The sequence below is a fragment of the Myxocyprinus asiaticus genome, chromosome 28, assembly GCF_019703515.2.
Source record: "Myxocyprinus asiaticus isolate MX2 ecotype Aquarium Trade chromosome 28, UBuf_Myxa_2, whole genome shotgun sequence".
NCBI lineage: Eukaryota > Metazoa > Chordata > Actinopteri > Cypriniformes > Catostomidae > Myxocyprinus > Myxocyprinus asiaticus.
In genome coordinates this window covers 28,358,656-28,376,909 of record NC_059371.1, presented here as the reverse complement: position 1 = coordinate 28,376,909, position 18,254 = coordinate 28,358,656, and the positions used below count along the sequence as shown (strand labels likewise).

At 46.3% G+C, this 18,254-nt stretch overlaps 1 protein-coding gene across 5 annotated transcripts in view; it reads left to right on the top strand.

Moving 5' to 3' along the window:
* The window catches only part of LOC127419505 (calmodulin-binding transcription activator 1-like), a 647,690-nt gene that overhangs the window by 563,651 nt on the left and 65,785 nt on the right, over positions 1 to 18,254 (top strand). For all 5 annotated transcript variants that reach the window (XM_051660945.1, XM_051660946.1, XM_051660944.1 and 2 more), the window contains one exon: positions 16,284 to 16,437. In XM_051660945.1, the coding sequence (XP_051516905.1) occupies positions 16,284 to 16,437 (154 nt within the window). The remainder of the gene's footprint in view (positions 1 to 16,283; positions 16,438 to 18,254) is intronic.

Genomic DNA, 18,254 nt, shown 5'->3' with positions numbered 1-18,254 from the left:
GGTAGTCGGGAGATTAATTGTTCCAGTACCACCAGATCGATGACATCCCCGATGTAGCTGGGCTCCTCAGCCAGCACCCTCCGGCGGTAGGCATCACGAAGCTGTTGAGCAAAGGCAAACGTGTGGCTGACTTCGCTCAGTGTCAGGGATCAGAACCCCTGGCAGTGCTCTTCTAAACTGCAGCCGACCCGCTGCAGGATGGCTTTCTTCAGCTCAGGGTACCTCAGGAGGTTGTCGACCAGGAGTTGTTGGGCCACAAGTTAGGCCTCCCCGGTCAGCAGAGGTAGGAGGTGGACTGCCCATTGTGCCTGCAGCCATTCCAGAGCTTGGGCCTTGTGTTCGAAGAGCTCCAGAAAGGCCTCCAGGTCATCTTGCACCCCCATCTTTGCCAGCATTACATGAGGGTTCGCTGCTGCCGCGGTCGCGGCGTGTGCCCCCTCGTGCCCCCTACTGGGGTACCAAGCTCCGCAACGCCCGTCGGTCCTCCTCTTGGCCCCGAAGGAGCGCCTCGAACCATTGTTGCTGCTCCACCCGCAGATCCATGAGGGCCTGGTGTTGAGCCTGGTGGATGCTGGCGAGGGATCCGAAAACTTCCTCCAGTGGCGAAGACGACTCCATAACATCGTATCCTTCCTCCTTCCCGGGTTTTGGCAACAGTGTAGCAAAGGTTTGCGTTTGGAGCAGATAAAGGAGGAAGTGGGAGCCGATTTCCACAGTCCACGTGAGTCACGTTTATTACAAACAAAACAGAAATCGTTTTTCAGCATAAATGAAACCAAAATACTGCTTTTCAGTATAAACACACAGGATCTTGCTTTTCAGCGTAAACACTCCCTATGAAACAGACACACAGTCTCTGGTGTGTGCCACTCTCTCTATCTCTCTGTGGACTAGGTCATCTTTTTATCTCCCCTGTCTCTCACTACAAACATAGAAATGATAATTAGTAGCAATTCATCTCCGCTTTCTCTCTCTCCAGACGGGCGCTCGACCACGCCCTCACCTCCACAGTCATATTTTATCCCAAAATCAATAGAAAAAGATATCAACCTGATATCATCAAAATTACATGACTGTGGCAAAATCTTTACTAAATTACATTACGTGGTTCCTTACTCGTATTACGGCAGTTCCAAGGTGAAATGTCCACTGTGCGGTGCTAAAATCTAGTTACATTTTCTCCCAAACAGATGAGGTTTTTAAGGTTAATGCTCTAAATTCAAAACCTACCTCCCTACCCTAAACCTTAAACCTAACTGATAATGTCATAAAAAACAAATGTGAGATGAATAAATGAACTTGCTGAAGCAATCACATAATTTTGTGGTGCTTCTTCAGTATGTCACTTTCAGCTCACGTGTTGACTCTCGTGCTCTTCAAGACTTGCATCGCTCTATCAGTTGAGCTTCTGCACTAATGCAGATGTTAAAATGTATTGTTGTTTTAAAACAAATAAAACATTTTCACATATTTTCTGCCCAAATTCTCAATATGGTTATGATGTTGAAAAAATTTTGTGGAAGAATGTTTTTTTTGTTTTTTTTTAACCAAATCACCGTTATTTCGGCACAGTATATACCACAATAAAGTGTACTCAATTGTACTCTACAAATATACTTTAAAATTTAAATAATATATAAATATTTTTTTCTGCTGTGAAGTAATGAGAATATTATTTTTTTCTTTACAGTAGGATATTGAAAGTTGTGTTAGGGGGCTCTAAATGTGCTTTATTGTCTTGAAAACAATGCAAAAAAAATCTTTATGGTCTTATAAATAGGCTCCATTTTCTCTATGAAAAATGTAGTTTCTCATTATTTATTTTGATTTTGTGGTGAAATATGACATTTCATAAAAATGTTTTAATGATATTCACCTGAATATGCATTAGAATATGTGCGTGTTTTGAGCAACCTGGTTTCATAGTGAAAACGTGACTCTATATACATTTGTGTCTCCAGGTACAATTCCCTGCAGTTTCTAAGAGAAATGAAAACTAGAGGTGCTACAACAACTGTGTGTTTTATTCACTTTCACTCAAATCATGACTTAAATGTCTGATTATGACTTCATAAATACTTTTTCTCTCTATCGATACACTTTTACTCAAACACATCTTTTGAAAAACAATTCATTTTAATGCTTTTATTACACACTCACCTACATATATGCACTTATTCCATTACAGATGGCTTGTGTGGTAGCTCACCTGAATGGGCATTGGACTTGGAATCAGAGGACTGCAGTTCAAGTCCAGCTATGAACTCAAGCTGACTTGTGACATTACAGAGTCATAGCAGCAGCAAAAAAAGAGGTGGTAGATTAAAAGAATTTGCTTTTTAATTTCGCTTCAGCATTTTAAAACACTAATAGTTCGATTTAGGCATTGATTTGGTAAGGATGTCTTTTTTAAACTTCTCATATTTTAAAACACTATTGGTTAGGTTCAGGCAAAAGTTTTAGGTTTGGGAGGTATGTTTAAAACAAAAACAAAAATTCACCTTCAAACATCTCCTTTTGTGTTCCACAGAAGAAAGAAAGTCATACAGATTTGGAACAACATGACGGCGAGTAAATGAACAGAATTTTTGTCTTTTTGGTAGAACTATTCATTTAACAAACTTAACCAACAAGCGTTCCTTCGTCAACCAGGTTTATCAGAAAGAATCAGAATGTTTATTTGTGATTAACTGTTCCACCACCTAGACCAGCTTGGACAGGCATGGAAATTCATGCTGGTCAAAGCTGGTCTTTTCAGCAGGGAGCTTGCACCATATATATGAAAGAGAATACTACATCAGAACTCACTCCTAAAATCCTCTCATAAAGACAGACTTCCTATGGATTTAAACTTTCCCTATTAATTAATCAAAGGTGCTGTTCAAACACCTTGACACATTCACTTTGAATATCAAGTGTGCTGGCTGAAGAGTTCAATCAAAAGTTCCTGCTTTGAATTACAGGACTATTTGATTCTGAGCAATCTGAATTTAGCTTTTGATTTGTTCTGTCGCACTTTTTGGTCATGCAGTTTCTATAGTCAATGTTCAAGGTTTGTTAGTGACATGCAGAGATTGACAAATAACTTTCTAATTGTGAATTGCTGTCCGTTGAGTCAAGAAATGTCAATCTGTACCTTGGTGAACTGTGCTGTGTAAGAGAGGGTTTGCGTCAAGTCTGGTGGGAAACGGTCAGGTGTGGTTTCCATGGTTCTCTCTGTAAAAGTGCCAGCGGCTATATGAATGTCTGTGTTTGTGTGTATTACCCCACTGAGCTTGCAGTGTGCATTGAGTTTGCACATATAGAAGCGTAATGTAACAGGCCAGGAGGCAGCACAGAGCTGCAGTTCTCAATTCACTCTGCACAGAATGCTCATAAAACGAATAAAAATGCTAATGAAAGGGGACGTTTTTTTCTTCATGGTTTCCATGTAAAGATATGCATTCAGTTTGCATATGTGTCCCGTGTCTGTGTTTTTCGTTGACATATGTTGGTGTGTTGGAATGTGTGAGCTTTTGTGCGAAAGTGTGAAATCTCTGTGATGACAGTGGACCGCTTGTTCTGTGACTGTTTACAACACTTTGTAATCAATGCTATTTATGATTACAGAACAGAATTGATGTTAATCACACTGGCTAGATATGCTTTTAAACAACACTTTTATTCATAAGCTGTCAAATTGTACTTTTGTTTGAGCATCACAATGTTGCAAAAAGACAGAGGTGTTTTAAGAATGAAAATGCCTTTTTGGGATGTTAAGCTTTTTTTAGCTTCTTCTTGAATGAATTTGGTACTCAGTACTGTGGGGTGAATTCACTAAACAGTTGCAACATTTTTGCAAGTGGTATTTTAGTGCAAAATGCTGCTTCTTATTCACTAACCACCCGCAATCTAGTTTAAGCAGGCACAATTTGCACAATCTGGAACTTGAGTATTTAAATTAAGCCACTGTCATTCCTTTTTGCGCAAACACACCTCCTTTCTATGTAAATTAGGCACGTTATAGATTGTGTTTTATTTACAAAAATCTGTGCTATTTCCCGCTATTTCCCGGTGCAATAAATGTTGCGCTAAACCAACGCATCACTGCAAATAAACAGCGCATTTACCAGGCACAATTAATTCTTGGTGAAATATCCCCTGTGTTGGCTTACCAAAATTGCCTTTGTTGCAATACCAGCTCTGGTCCCTTGGTATGATACTAAACTGTACTTGATTTGGACCAAAAAGTCATATTGCGATTATTTTGAAAAATATTGTGATTGCGATTTGAACTGCGATATGAACATCAAATGGAGTTTCATGAACAAAGTTCGGGAGGATCAAGTTAATTTAATCTGACCATTCACACTGCTAGAGCAAGCGTATATAAACAGCTGCTTACTTCTACGTGGCATCGAGCCTTCTGGCATTTGGCCCACCCATTTGCCCATGAAAACACCAGAGCGAAAGACCCAGATCGTCGGATGCTACTTTGCTGCAAAGCATTCGCCCTCATCAGAACAGCTCTTCCGTCTAAATAATATTGTTATTCAACTGAAGCCGCCACATCAGCTCATTTGTTTTTTGCAGCATTGACCGCTACCACTTTAAGTGCTATGTTTACTCTGTCTTTCTTTCTATTTTCCATTCGCCGAAGCAGATCATAGTGTGAAGCTGCTTCCGCAAACTTGCTACTTTGGCACTGTATACATGTCAAACTGCTTCCTATGACTGTTTACATGTTCTCTGATCTAAACTCTCCACCCGGAGTGTTCGGTCATGTGAGCCTGCCTCAGTGAACTCGAGCTCCATTACAGTTTTAATCGAATGCGAGGGAAACAAAAGATAAACTATTTCATTCAATCATCTTTCCAACACTCCCCAGCATTTAAATCCGGTTCTCCTGCACAGATGATTCCCGTCAGCCTGATCCCCTCGCCGCACAGCTCGTTTAGGGCATGTTCCATTCAGTGATTCAGTTTGAAGTCATTTCCAACATGACTATCGCAATTGTTCTCCCTTCAAATCCCCTTCGGAGTGTGATTTATCCCATTTGGAACACAGGGGCAATAATGCAACAAGCGAACTTCCTTTCAAACAACCGCTACTCTAATTACATACATCTTTCCAAATAAGTGTAGACATTTTAGCACAAGCTCGCTGCTGCAGCAGCATCCGCTCTGACTATGCTACAGCTCACTACAGCTACATACAGCTTCTGTCCGAACAGACACAAGCTGAATTCGGCTCCGCAAGAGGTGGGTCGCACGCCACATCACAACTCATTCATGAATCATTCCGCAAAAGTGTCTCGCCTCCTCGCAGCATTCGAGCTCGCCTCGCAGCCCCGATAACCATAAAGCAAGTGCTTCTACAAACTTCTACTCATATCTAGACTATAACATGACTTTCTCTCCTCCCGCCCAGGACAAACTATCCATGGGCCACTGGAGCGGATTCCCGCGTGAGGCTGCCTCCGCTGGAGAACCCCGCTCTAGACCCATTCCCCTCTTCACTTTATCCCCCTCCTTTCTACCATTCTAATCTCCCCTACTCCATAACCGTTGCCTCCGCAAGCGAACCCAGTCCCGAATCCTTTCTCATTCATGCCTCACTGCGCAGCCCTGATAACCAAATCAATCCATCATTTTAATTTACAGACAAGTCTCCTCTATTCTTCACTGGATTACAAACTCTCAGCAAGCTCGACCATAGAACCTAATTGCTGCATGACTTTAAAAGCGTTCAACAATCTGTCATAATCTTGTGCTCCACCCAAGTTTAAAATAAGAGGGTTGAAATCGACGCTGGATGATTTGGCTTCGCATTTCACTTCATACTCACAACATCTCAGTTTCCTGTAGAATTTATTACAGGTTATGTTATAAATAAGTCGTCTCTATTCTCCACACTACCGCAAACAGCGCCATATAAAACCTACTAAATCCATTCTCAGGCACAAACTCCTATGATTTCCTACGTCCTCGTCAAAACGAGACGAGTCACCCCATGCCAATCATACTGAGCTAATGGAATTACTCACATCATGTGAAAACTATCTACTCACTCCAAACCATACGCTGATGTTAAACAAATATCAGACTACGGTATTCACCTTGGTACCTAGTTTCAGGTGCCTTCTCATTTCATGACAAACCACAGCTATAAATGACTTCGTATGTATGCAGATGCAAGCACGCATCCTGACATTGCTTCACACATGTTCCAGACATTTAATCTAGTAAACAATTAAGTTCAAGGCGTCCGCAGACGCTACGTTTACCATGTCTCCCTCAACAAGCATTCGTACAAACTGTTCGCAGGTGTTTGGCCACACCTAATCCTGGGGAAATTCTAAACTTCTTCCTAGAAGTGCTTTTACAGGGGATCCTCTTTTACGATCCTGGCTCAACTATTCGTCTGTTACCCCAATTGCCAGTGCCATTTTATGCTAGGTGTTTCTGAAAATGCTCCTTTTACATAGTACTGTTTACACTATCCGTACATGTTATATTATCCTTAAACCCATCCCTCAAGGAAGCAGCAAGTAGCGGTAGCCCTGCTTCATGATTCCAACAATATACTCCCACTATCAGAATGCAGGGCTAGGCCGTTATCTCAGCAAAATGAAGATGCCTGCCTGATTTCAAATTCCCAAATTCCCACTACACTGCAAAACAGTGCAACATCTTTTAGGCTATGCATCCAAGCATCCATAGCTCCGTAACCCATATTATGTTACTCATTTCAAATGAACTATTACCCACCTATGATTGACAACAATTGGCTGTTTTAAGTCTTCGCTAAACAGTTGTCCATAAGCCTGCTTCTGCATCTATCAATTCATTCGAACATAGCCTACTATATGCCCCCACATCGAATGCCGTGCTCGTCAACTCAACCCATTCGTATCACAGAGTGAGTTCCTGTTTACATGCAACGTAAACCTTTCACATGAAAGCGCAGGCTCTCCTGTTCGTACCAAAGTAAGAGCTCTCCCATTCTAATGCAGTGAGTCACCACGAGCTGGCCGTGGGCTCTGCTGTTCAAATTACAGTATGGCTCTCCTGTTCAAACACAGTACTACTCTCCCGTTCAAATGCAGTACAGCTCACCCATTCAAACGCAGTTTGGCTCTCCCTTTCAAACGCAGCATGGGCTCTCTCACTTTGAATAGCAGCAAGAGCTCTCCGTTTGAATGCAGCGAGAGTCACCATGTGCAGGCCGTGGGCTCTCCCATTCGAATCGCAGTACGGCTCTCCCATCCGAATCACAGTACGGCTCTCCCATTCAAACACAGTACGGCTCTCCTATTCAAATGCAGTATGGCTCTCCCCATCCAAGCAGAGTATGGCTCTCCTCATCCAAACACAGTACGGCTCTCCCGTTCAAACACAGTACGGCTCTCCCGCTCAAACCCAGTATGGCTCTCCTGCTCAAACCCAGTACGGCTCTCCCATTCAAATGCAGCACAGGCTCTCCCGTTCAAATCTCAGTAAGGGCTCTCCTATTCAAATGCAGCAAGAGTCACCATGTCAGAGCTGTGGGCACTCCCGTTCGAATCGCTGCGAGGGCTCTTCCGTTTGAAAGCAGCATGGGATCCCCCATTCGAATCACAGTAAGGGATCTCCCATTCGAATGCAGCGAGAGTCACCACACCCAGGCCCTGGGCTCTCCATTTCGAATTGAAGCGAGGTCTCTTTAGTTTGAATGTGGGAGGACCCCCTTTCGAATGCAGGCTGGGCTTAACCATCCAATTCGCCTTGCAAGTAGGATGCAGGATATGCAGCAGAGTTAACATTTACATGAATCAGATCAACAAAGAAGGCATTCAATTTACATTTTCAATCTGCCGAATTCTGTCCAGCTCTTCCAAGGTATTGTAGGCTCTCCCATTCAAAGCTCCGGGAGGACTCCCCCGTTCGAATGCAGTGAGGGCCCCCGTTCGATGGCAGGTTGGGCTTGCTTGCTCAAGCGGCCACTGAGTCCCTTTTCTACGGGGTTCTCCCAGTTTCCTATCCCCCACCCTCCACCTCCCCATCTCCACATATCTATTTCATCATAACTAATCTAAGTCCGGGGGGGTATTCGAGCTCGGGTCAAGTCTCGAGCCCTCCACCCAGGACAGTGAGCCAAACACGTTTACACTATCCTCAAATTCAGAATTACATTAACTTATGAACTACTGAAATAGTAAGTGATTCCTTTTGACCAAAATTTGGTGATGTTTTGCCTGGTCATATTCTACTTCCAATAAAAAGACTTAGGCTACTCTTTAAGAGTTTGCACTTGAGTCTTCTTAAAAAGAACCAAACGCAGACCTTTTTCACTTCAGCCATAAACAAACAAATAAATAAATAAAACAGTGAATCAAACAGGGAAAACACACTGTTTTCTTCATATTCACATTGTAACTGTCCACTGTGTACCTGTTTTTGTCCACATTTTAGCCCACTATTCATCATTGTTATTTTTTGGAATCTAGTCATCTTGAATATTTTATTATTTTAACATTATATTGATTATTATTATTAAGATACAATAGTAATATATAATATTGTGCAAAATTTTAGGCACATAAGGTGCTTCACAAAAACATTTGTCTTAAGATCGTCATGGTTACTTGCGTGACGTTGTGTCAATGTAGTTACATTAGGGGTCACTCTTGGGAGCCCGAGACACCTCTGGTCTTTGATAAAAGGCCAATAAAAATTGGTGAGTGGTATTTGCATGCCACTCCCCCAAACATATGGGTATAAAAGGAGCTGGTATGCAACCACTCATTCAGGTTTTATGCTGAGGAGCCGAGACAAGGTCCGGCCATTTCAGCGGGTAGTTCAGCATTGTGGCAGGAGGGACACAATGTCTCGTTCCCTCCATCAGGGAATGGAGGTTACGCAAGTAACCATGACGTTCCCTATCTGTCACTCACTCGACATTGTGTCGATGTAGTGACACTAGGGGTCCCTATACAAAACGCCACAACTGGCTGAACTGTGTTATGTTAACTGGCGGTGTGTGACGGGCAGACAACTGTGTGCCTCGTAGCCAGCGCACCAGGCTGACACGTAACTTCCCCCAACATAGTATGGTGTCGAACGGCCCTTTGGGGACAAGTCAACTACCCAAAAGATAGAGACAGGCTAGCCCAGTCATGGTCTCTTATCCCCTTCTTTTTTTCCACTCCCTAAAAAAAAGGGGCCGTGGACACCGTGGAGACCACACCTCGCCTAGAGAGAGGGGGGATATTTAAGTGGAAAATACGTCACGTGGTCTTGCCGATCATGTGGAGAATTCCCATGGTAGGTCCTACCCAATGGAGGAGGAGTTACTACAAACATGGAGACTATGGCAGAGGGGCCTCTGCCCAAGGAAGACGCAGTTTGCCAACAGGGAAACGATTTAGTGGAAGATATACATCGCATGGGGTTGCCTACAGGGAACCGCCACATGCAGAGCACCTACCCCAGAACAGGCTTTTAGTTAGCATGTGTACTGGGCCGGCAGTGAGTTTCTCCGAAAACTCGACTGCCACAGGGCTCGGAGGAAGTCAACCAGGGAACAAAGTTTGTGAACACTACTGGGAGTTAATGGCACATATCTTCAGCTCAGAGGAGGTAAAAGGCACTATGTGCAAGCGATACACCCGGCCGGCTATCCCGGGCTTATCTGCTTGTATTGCGTGCCACTACCCGGGACAAAACTGGTTCCACCCGGAGGTTGTAGAACCTCGCAAAGGTGTTGGGTGTTGCCCAGCCCACTGCTCTGCAAATGTCTGTTAGAGAGGCACCCCTGACGAGGGCCCAGGAGGCCGCTACACCCCTGGTAGAATGGGCTTATAGCGATACCGGGGGCGGCACATCCTGGGCGTGATATGCCATAGCTATGGCGTCAATGAGCTAGTGGGCGATCCTCTGCTTGGAGACAGTGCTTCCTTTCCGCTGTTCACCAAAGCAGATAAAGAGCTGCTCAGAGATCCTAAAGCTCTGCGTGCGATCCAAATAGATGCGTAAAGCGCACACCGGACACAGCAATGACAGGGCTGGGTCTGCCTCCTCCTGGGGTAGTGCTCGCAGGTTCACCACCTGGTCCCTAAAAGGGGTCGTGGGAACCTTGGGCACATAGCCTGTCGGGGTCTCAAGATCACGTGAGAGTAGCCCGGGCCTAACTCCAGGCATGTTTCGCTGACAGAGAATGCTTGCAGGTCTCCTACCCTCTTGATGGAGGTGAGCGCAGTCAGGAGGGCAGTCTTCAAGGAGAGTGCCTTAAGCTCAGCTGACTGCAAAGGCTCAAAGGGGGCTTTCTGTAGACCCTGAAGAACTACAGAGAGGTCCCATGAGGGAACAAGGCGCAGTCTGGAGGGGTTCTGGAGGGGTGCCTCCTGGTGCCTCTCAGGAACCTGATGATCAGGTCGTGCTTCCCTAAGGACTTACCGTCCACTGTGTCGTGGTGTGCTGCTATAGCGGCAACGTACACCTTCAAGGTGGAAGGGGACAGCCACCCTTCCAACCTCTCTTGCAGGAAGGAAAGCACCGATCCGACTGTGCATCTCTGGGGGTCTTCCCGTCGGGAAGAACACCACTTAGTGGACAGATGCCACTTAAAGGCATACAGGCGCCTTGTAGAGGGGGCCCTAGCCTGAGTGATCGTGTCTACCACCACTGGTGGTAGACTGCTTAGGTCTTCCACATCCCATCCAGGGGCCAGATATGGAGATTCCAGAGGTCTGGTCATGGGTGCCAGATGGTGCCCCGTCCCTGAGAAAGAAGGTCCTTCCTCAGGGGAATTCACCGGGGGGCTGAGGTCCGAGAACCATGCCTGGGTGGGCCAGTAGGGTGCTACCAGGACGACCTGCTCCTCGTCCTCCCTGACCTTGCACAGAGTCCGGGCAAGTAGGCTCACTGGGGGAAATGTATATTTGCGCAGGCCAGGGGGCCAGCTGTGTGCCAGCGCATCTATACCAAGAGGTACCTTGGTCAGGTCGTACCAGAGCGGGCAGTGGGAGGATTCTTGGGAGGCGAACAGGTCTACTTGTGCCTGTCCGAATCGACTCCAGATCAGCTGGACCACCTGAGGGTGGAGTCTCCATTCTCCTCTGAGGTTAACCTGCCGTGTCAGCGCATCCGCTGCAGTGTTGAGGTCACCCAGGATGTGAGTGGCTCGCAGCGACTTGAGGTGCTGCTGACTCCAGAAAAGGAGATGGCAGGCGAGTTGTGACAAACAACGAGAGCGCAGACCACCTTGGCGGTTGACATATGCTACCGTTGCCGTGTTGTCTGTCCAAACTAACACGTGCTTGCCCTGGATCAACAGCCGGAACCTCCACAGGGCGAGCAGAACTGCCAGCAACTCGAGGCAGTTGATGTGCCAAAGCAGGCGCAGGCCCGTCCATGAGCCGATGGCTGTGTGCCTGTTGCAAACAGTGCCCCAGCCCGTTTTGGAGGTGTCTGTCATGACCACAATGCGCCTGGAGACCTGCTCTAGGGGAATGCCTGACCTTAGAAATGTGAGGTCGGTGCAAGGGCTGAAAAGGCGGTGACAGACCGGCGTGATGACCACGTGATGTGTCCTGTGGCGCCATGCCCATCTCGGGACTCCAGTCTGAAGCCAGTGCTGAAGCGTTCTCATATGCATCAACCCAAGCGGAGTGGCCACCACTGAGGATGCCAAATGCCCCAGGAGCCTCTGAAAAAATTTCAGTGGAACCGCTGTTTTCTGTTTGAACGCCTTCAAACAGGTCAGCACCAACTGTGCGTGCTCGTTCATGAGGCGCGCTGTCAACGAGACTGAGTCCATCTCCAAACCGAGAAAAGAGATGCTCTGAACCGGGAGGAGCTTGCTCTTTTCCCAGTTGACCCGAAGCCCTAGTCGGCTGAGGTGCGAGAGCACCAGGTCCCTGTATGCACACAACACATCCCGAGAGTGAGCTAGGATTAGCCAACCGTCGGGATAGTTGAGGATGTGAATGCCCACTTCCCTTAGCGGGGCAAGGGCTGCCTCTGCGACCTTCGTGAAGATGCGAGGGAACAAGGACAGACCGAAAGGGAGGACCTGGTACTGATACGCACAACCCTCGAATGCAAACCGCAGGAAGGGTGTGTGTCGAGGTAGAATCGAGACGTGGAAGTACGCGTCCTTCAGGTCTACCACTGCGAACCAATCTTGATGCCGGACGCTTGCTAGAGTGCGTCTTTGCATCAGCATCTAGGACGGGAGTCTGTGTAAAGCCCAGTTCAGTACTCACAGGTCCAAGATTGGCCGCAACCCACCGCCTTTTTTCGGTACAATGAAGTAGGGGCTGTAAAACCCCTTCTTCATCTCGGCCGGAGGGACAGTCTCGTCAGACGTACCAGTGGGTGGGGCCTCCTGGTGGGGCGGAGCCTGAGGTGCCACACTGTGTCGTGGCCGTGCTGAGTTCAGGGACATCGAAGTACTTACCTGGTTCCTTGTGACCACCCCCGGAACAGCCTGGGATGGGGGAGGAAGAGGCCTGTCCTCGTGACCCGTGGAGACTGTCACATCGGGGGCAGATTTGTGCCACATCTGGGCGCTCAGGGTTGGGGAGACCACTGCTGGAGCGCCAAACCTGCAAAATAGAGTGGTGGATGGTGGTCGTGATGACGGCCATGCACACTGGATATGTGACCCAGGGAACAAGGAAACCGCTCTTGCTGAACTCCTGGGTACTGCAGCAACTTGGGCATGCAGTGCAATTAAATGCAAAGGTGACAAAAGATTCTCCTCCCAGCCCTCGACCGGGGGATGGAGTGGTCTGCTTACCAGCTCCAGAGCAGCGGGTTTCATCGTCCCTGGATCGCCCGTCTTAGGGGCGCTTCGAAGCCTTTCGCGGGTTCTTGGCGGCCGCGAGACGGGTGGCATCTGCTTCCTGCTGTTGGCTCCACGCCGGGGCCGGGCCGCAGGGGCGGGCTGCATCAGAGCTGGTGCAGTCACCGCGGGGGAATGCCCTTGGCGATGAGCAGACGGGGTGCGGAATCTTGAGCCGTGCCGGGGCAGGATGTGCCGGATAACCTCCGTCAGCTGCTTCACCGCTGAGAACTGCTGGGCAAAGTCCTCGCTGTCGCCGGACTGGCCAACTTGGGAAATAGGGGCAGCAAGGAACCGTGCCTTGTCGGCCTCTCCCATCTCGAGCAGGCTGAGACAAAGGTGGTCGCCGAGCACAGCTCCTGCATCAATCCCGGGGCAGAACTACCCTCGTGCAGTTCCTTTAGCATCTTGGAGGACTTGCAGGAGAGCCATGGTGTGCAGGGCGGAGGCGGCTTGTCCAGCGGCACCGTAGGCCTTGGCCATCAGAGACGACATAAACCTACAGGCCATGGACGGGAGCGGCGCTCTGCGGGCATAGGTGCACCGCGAGCACCTTTATCCACCAGGGGGATTGACAAATAGCCCTTGGCTGCCCCACCATCGAGGGTAGTGAGGGTGGGGAAGCTGAAAGATCGGGACCGGGCAGTAAAACGTGCCTCCCACAAGCTTGTCAGCTCTTCATGCACTTCCGCGAAGAAAGGAACGGGGGCGGGGCGAGGCTTTGAGTGGCGCCGCGAGCCCAGGAACCAATCATCGAGCCGCGAGGGTTCAGGGGAGAGCGGAGGGTTCCACTCTAGCCCGAAGCTCGCGGCTGCCCGGGAAAGCATGTCGTGACTGGGTGACCGCACCCAAAGGGAGGAGCTCAGCTGAGGCTTCCGCGTCCAACTGGACGAGCCTGCTCTCCGATGCTGCGCTCGAGAGCTCATCACTTTCGCGGGCTCCGAATAAGTGGTCGAACTCACCGTGAGACGAGCCGGCAGACTCATCCGGAAGCCCAATCGGGGCAGACGAGCGTGCTGGGGAATGGGAGGTCCGTGGGTGGACCCGGCGGAGGTGGTCCCATTGGGGTCCCCAAATCGCCCCCAGTGCTAGCCACGCTGGCCTCATACCCATGGGTAGAAGGACTGAGGCAGGGAGCCTCTGGGGTGGCTTGCTTTCTTACGAAGGTAAGCTGTGACTGCATCGTTGCCATGGACATGTTCTCGCAATGAGTACATGACCCATCCATGAATGCTGTCTCCATGTGAGCAGTGCCCAGACATGAAAGACAGTGATCGTGACCGTCAGAAGGCGAGAGATAATGAGCGCAACCAGGAATAACACACAAAGGAAAGGCATCTTTAAAAAGACGCATCATTAAAAAGACGTTCTGTGTGTGCTGCTCTTTTAGAGATATATACTCTTTTAGAGAAATATACTCTTTTAGAGAAATATACTCTTTTATTTCTGCCGAAGCGCCCAGGGGCATTCTCTGCAGTGCACCAGTGCAGAGGAGGGAGAAGCCGCTGAAATGCGCCGTCAGATCCAGCAGAGGTGAATGAACAGTCGTGGGAATTCAGCTCAGTGTGCATGACCGTTCGGCTCCGAAGAGAAAATCTGAATGAGTGGTTGCATACAGCTCCTTTTACGTATACTTTTATACGTTTATATGTTCGGGGGAGTGGCATGCAAATACCACTCGCCAGTTTTCATTGGCCTTTTATCAAATACCAGAGGTGTCTCGGGCTCCCAAGAGTGACCCCTAGTGTCACTACATCGACACAACATCAAGTGAGTGACAGATAGGGAAGGTTATTTATATTTTCAGCTTTAGTGTGTCAATAGGAAATATACATTTTAGACTCCCAAACATTTCTTTTGCAAATAGAATAGAATAGAATAGAAGAACAGGGAGCCCTGCAACAGATGGCATGGTCTGTGATTTCAAGAAGATACAGAAGCAATTGAGACAGCCGAAATAGATAGAAGAACTGTGGCAAATTCTCCAAGAAGCTTGGAACATCCTATCTGCCAACAACCAAGTAAAACTATGTCCAGGTGTACCTAGAAGAATTGGTGCTGTTTTGAAGGCAAAGGTGGCCACATCTATATTGATTTAGCTTTTTTTATGTTTACTTGACTTTGTATGACGTTAATTGATAAATGAAAACAATTTATGGCATTATTTTTGAAGACATCCTCACTATGCAAAATTTTTCCCAAGTGCCTAAGACTTTTGCACAGTACTGTATTCCTATAATAAAATCGTAACTTGCACTGGGCATTGCTATGCAGTCCAGTTAAACCAAGTGTTCTAAACCGTCAAGCTTCTTTATTGCCGGACAACTGCATAAAGAGTTTGTGTGTAGCTGAGTTCACATTCACAACAGCTCCTCTGTCCTCTAATACTCGGTGTCTTGGGGTATATTATTTGTATTTGTATATTAACTTTTAGTGACCAGAAATATTTGGAATTATGCAAAAGTGAAATTCAAGTAAATCTAGAGTGCTGTAAATGCAACAAGCTCAGCTCACGTAAGCAAATGGAACCGAACTCGGTGCACATCTGCTAGTGAGCAGGAGATGGAGTTGTGGAGCACAGAACCACTCTGAAAATACTGAAAACACTGTAATAATGCACTCACATCGTACAAACAGGACAAAGTAGCGGCCATAAACTTTGAAGCAAGAAGTGCGAGCAGACCATTTATTAATTTAATTAAATCGTAGCCCTATGCGGTTTAAGAATCGCAGAATGTCATATCGCAATATCGATTTTATATTTATTAATTGTGTAGCCCTACTAAACCTTATAACATAATATTTTGCAGCAATAACATGATTATCTTGGCCTAGTGTTTTACAAGTGGTCAGCGCCGTCATTAGAATTCATGAGGCGTGGGACAAAATGATAAGGATTGGCCCCAGCCCCCAATGTTAAGACACATTTAGTCCCTCCCACCCCCTTTTCCCACAGGGCCCCCTGACGATGTCCCTGCTTGCAGTAATCTAGTTGTCTAACAAGACTGGGTGAAAGGAATTTGTAAAGAGCCTTCAGCCTGAAATAGTCTTGATGGTCCTTTTGCCATTTGCACAAGTGTCAGGGCAAATGCTTGCATATTGAATCCATACATTTTCAATCTTTTATTATTTGTTATTTTTTATGTTTTTTTTTATATGTGCTACTGTGTGTTTTTTAGTAGAATAAGAATCCTATTCACATTTACTAGTGAAATTCTTGATCAAAACCAGGAAGCATTTTTCCAACAGCATCATTAAATATTATACAGTATATATACATATGTAAAACATGTAGGCTGCAACTGCAAATTTAATTTAGATGGTTTAATATACTACTGTAATTCAATCTCTGTAAAGTTACATTTTCTCCCGTGCAGATTCCCTGTCTCTCTTTTTTGTTTGTCCCCTACTACATTCACCCACCACTATCCCTCTTTTTCTTTCCCTCTTTCTCTATGCCCTCTCTCTTTCCTCAGAACCCAGACATTGTGCTGGTCCACTACCTGAACGTGCCAGCCATCGAGGATTGTGGGAAGCCATGCGGGCCCATCCTGTGCTCCATCAACACAGACAAGAAGGAGTGGGCCAAATGGACAAAGGAGGAGCTCATTGGTCAGCTGAAGCCCATGTGTAAGTATCCCATTACACTCCATCACTTACTAAACTGTGTACATTGACTGTCTCTTCTCATGCACTTTTTAAGTGTGCATACACTACAAAAAAAACAAAAACAAAAAAAAAAAACAAAAAAAAACAATTGGCTGTTAGAGATTGAAGGGGGAAAAAAATGTATATTGAAGTACATAGAGTAGTTTTAAATACATATTCAAGAAACAATCTCTGAAAACTGGTCTGAAAACCATGGTATTACATATATCAATTTTGCTTCTCTGTATCTGGTTTAAGGATGTTTAGATATTGGTTAAGAATAGATGTTTGCAGTGTTAAGGAGGCCAGTGGGAGACATCACTCCTAATTCAAGTTATATGTTTTATATATATAAAACTTTAAAAAGTGTAATTTCTGTACACTTTACGCAAGTCTGGTGCTGTTATCATCATATGATGTTCGTTAAGATGTGTCTGTTTGTTCAGACAAAAGTCAATGGCCTCTTCCAGATCAGTCTTAACTGGCACATCCATGCCCTCTTTTATAGCAGGACAAGAGAGCAATCCTCACAAGTCTCCATATCAAGCTTGACATCATTATTACCTCGCTGCCTCCCTGCACGTGGCCACGCCGATGCACCCAGGTGTCCCTGGGTCAGTGAAGCCTCTTGTCTTTGTTTCACTGTCCAGAGTGATAAAGCACTTTGGCTTTCAGTCAGTCAGTGGAGGAGGGCAGTTATGTATTGATTGATGCCAGATAGTGGCCGGAAGACTGTCTGACTCACCAGAAATCCCTTCACATGTCCAGCCATTAAACAATGCTGCCTCACTCAAGCTACATGCTTACACAGTGTTTATGTTTTTGTCTACACCAGGTCTAGGTCACAGAATTGACCAGCGGAAGCATGCCTAATGAGCATGTAGTAAAAAAAATCAACAATGGCAGCATGCATAGAATCATGTTTACCCTGAGTATTTTGAGTACACGTCTCTCTATACGTGATGGCTGGCATTGATCATTTGAACTAGGACAGGACTGTCAAGGTATTGAATACATGAAGTCAGATCCCTAGTGTCAGCACTTTCTGATGTGGGATGTTGGCGAGGGGAATACAGATGAGCTCAGCTGACATTGTAATCACTGCCACCTACTATGATCCCCTTAAGAGCTCCCATGGAAATCACTTAAGAGCCCCCCTTTCACACTTGACTTTAAGGCATGTGTTGTTCATTACATCTGATGCCTGGTATACACATCAAAACCATTTGTAAATGGTGTGGACAATGGAAAAGGTGCAAGATGTCTTCCACTGGCCCCAATATGCCTGAGACTAGGCTAATAGGGCCACAAGATTCACCCTCATAATCTTCAAACAACCATCCATGATGTGAACTCTACTAAAGAGCAACAGTACCACCTAGCGTTGAGACTGCAAATGTGCAGTCCATTGACAGTCAGAGGACTGAGCGAGCAGACAAATTGTATACTATGCATAATTCATGTATGCATTATACATCAGCTGTACAAACCGAACATGTTCCCCTGAGTGACCCATATCTTACACAAACAGCTTGCATTCATTTACGGGACTGTGGTGTGTTTTGCGCTGGGGAGGATGAGTGCATAAGGAACGCTGCATTCCTTGACTGACTCACTCAGGATTCTTGTGGTCCTTAGAGAAAGACTTCTGTGCAACTCTTGATGGGTTGAGCAGAATTTGCTGTACAGCATCTCTACATTATATATTGTTTAATGATATTGCATCAAGTACCAAAGAAATGCAGCTATGGGGAGGTTTCATCATCACCATAGCATGATATGAGGTTGTTTCATCATTG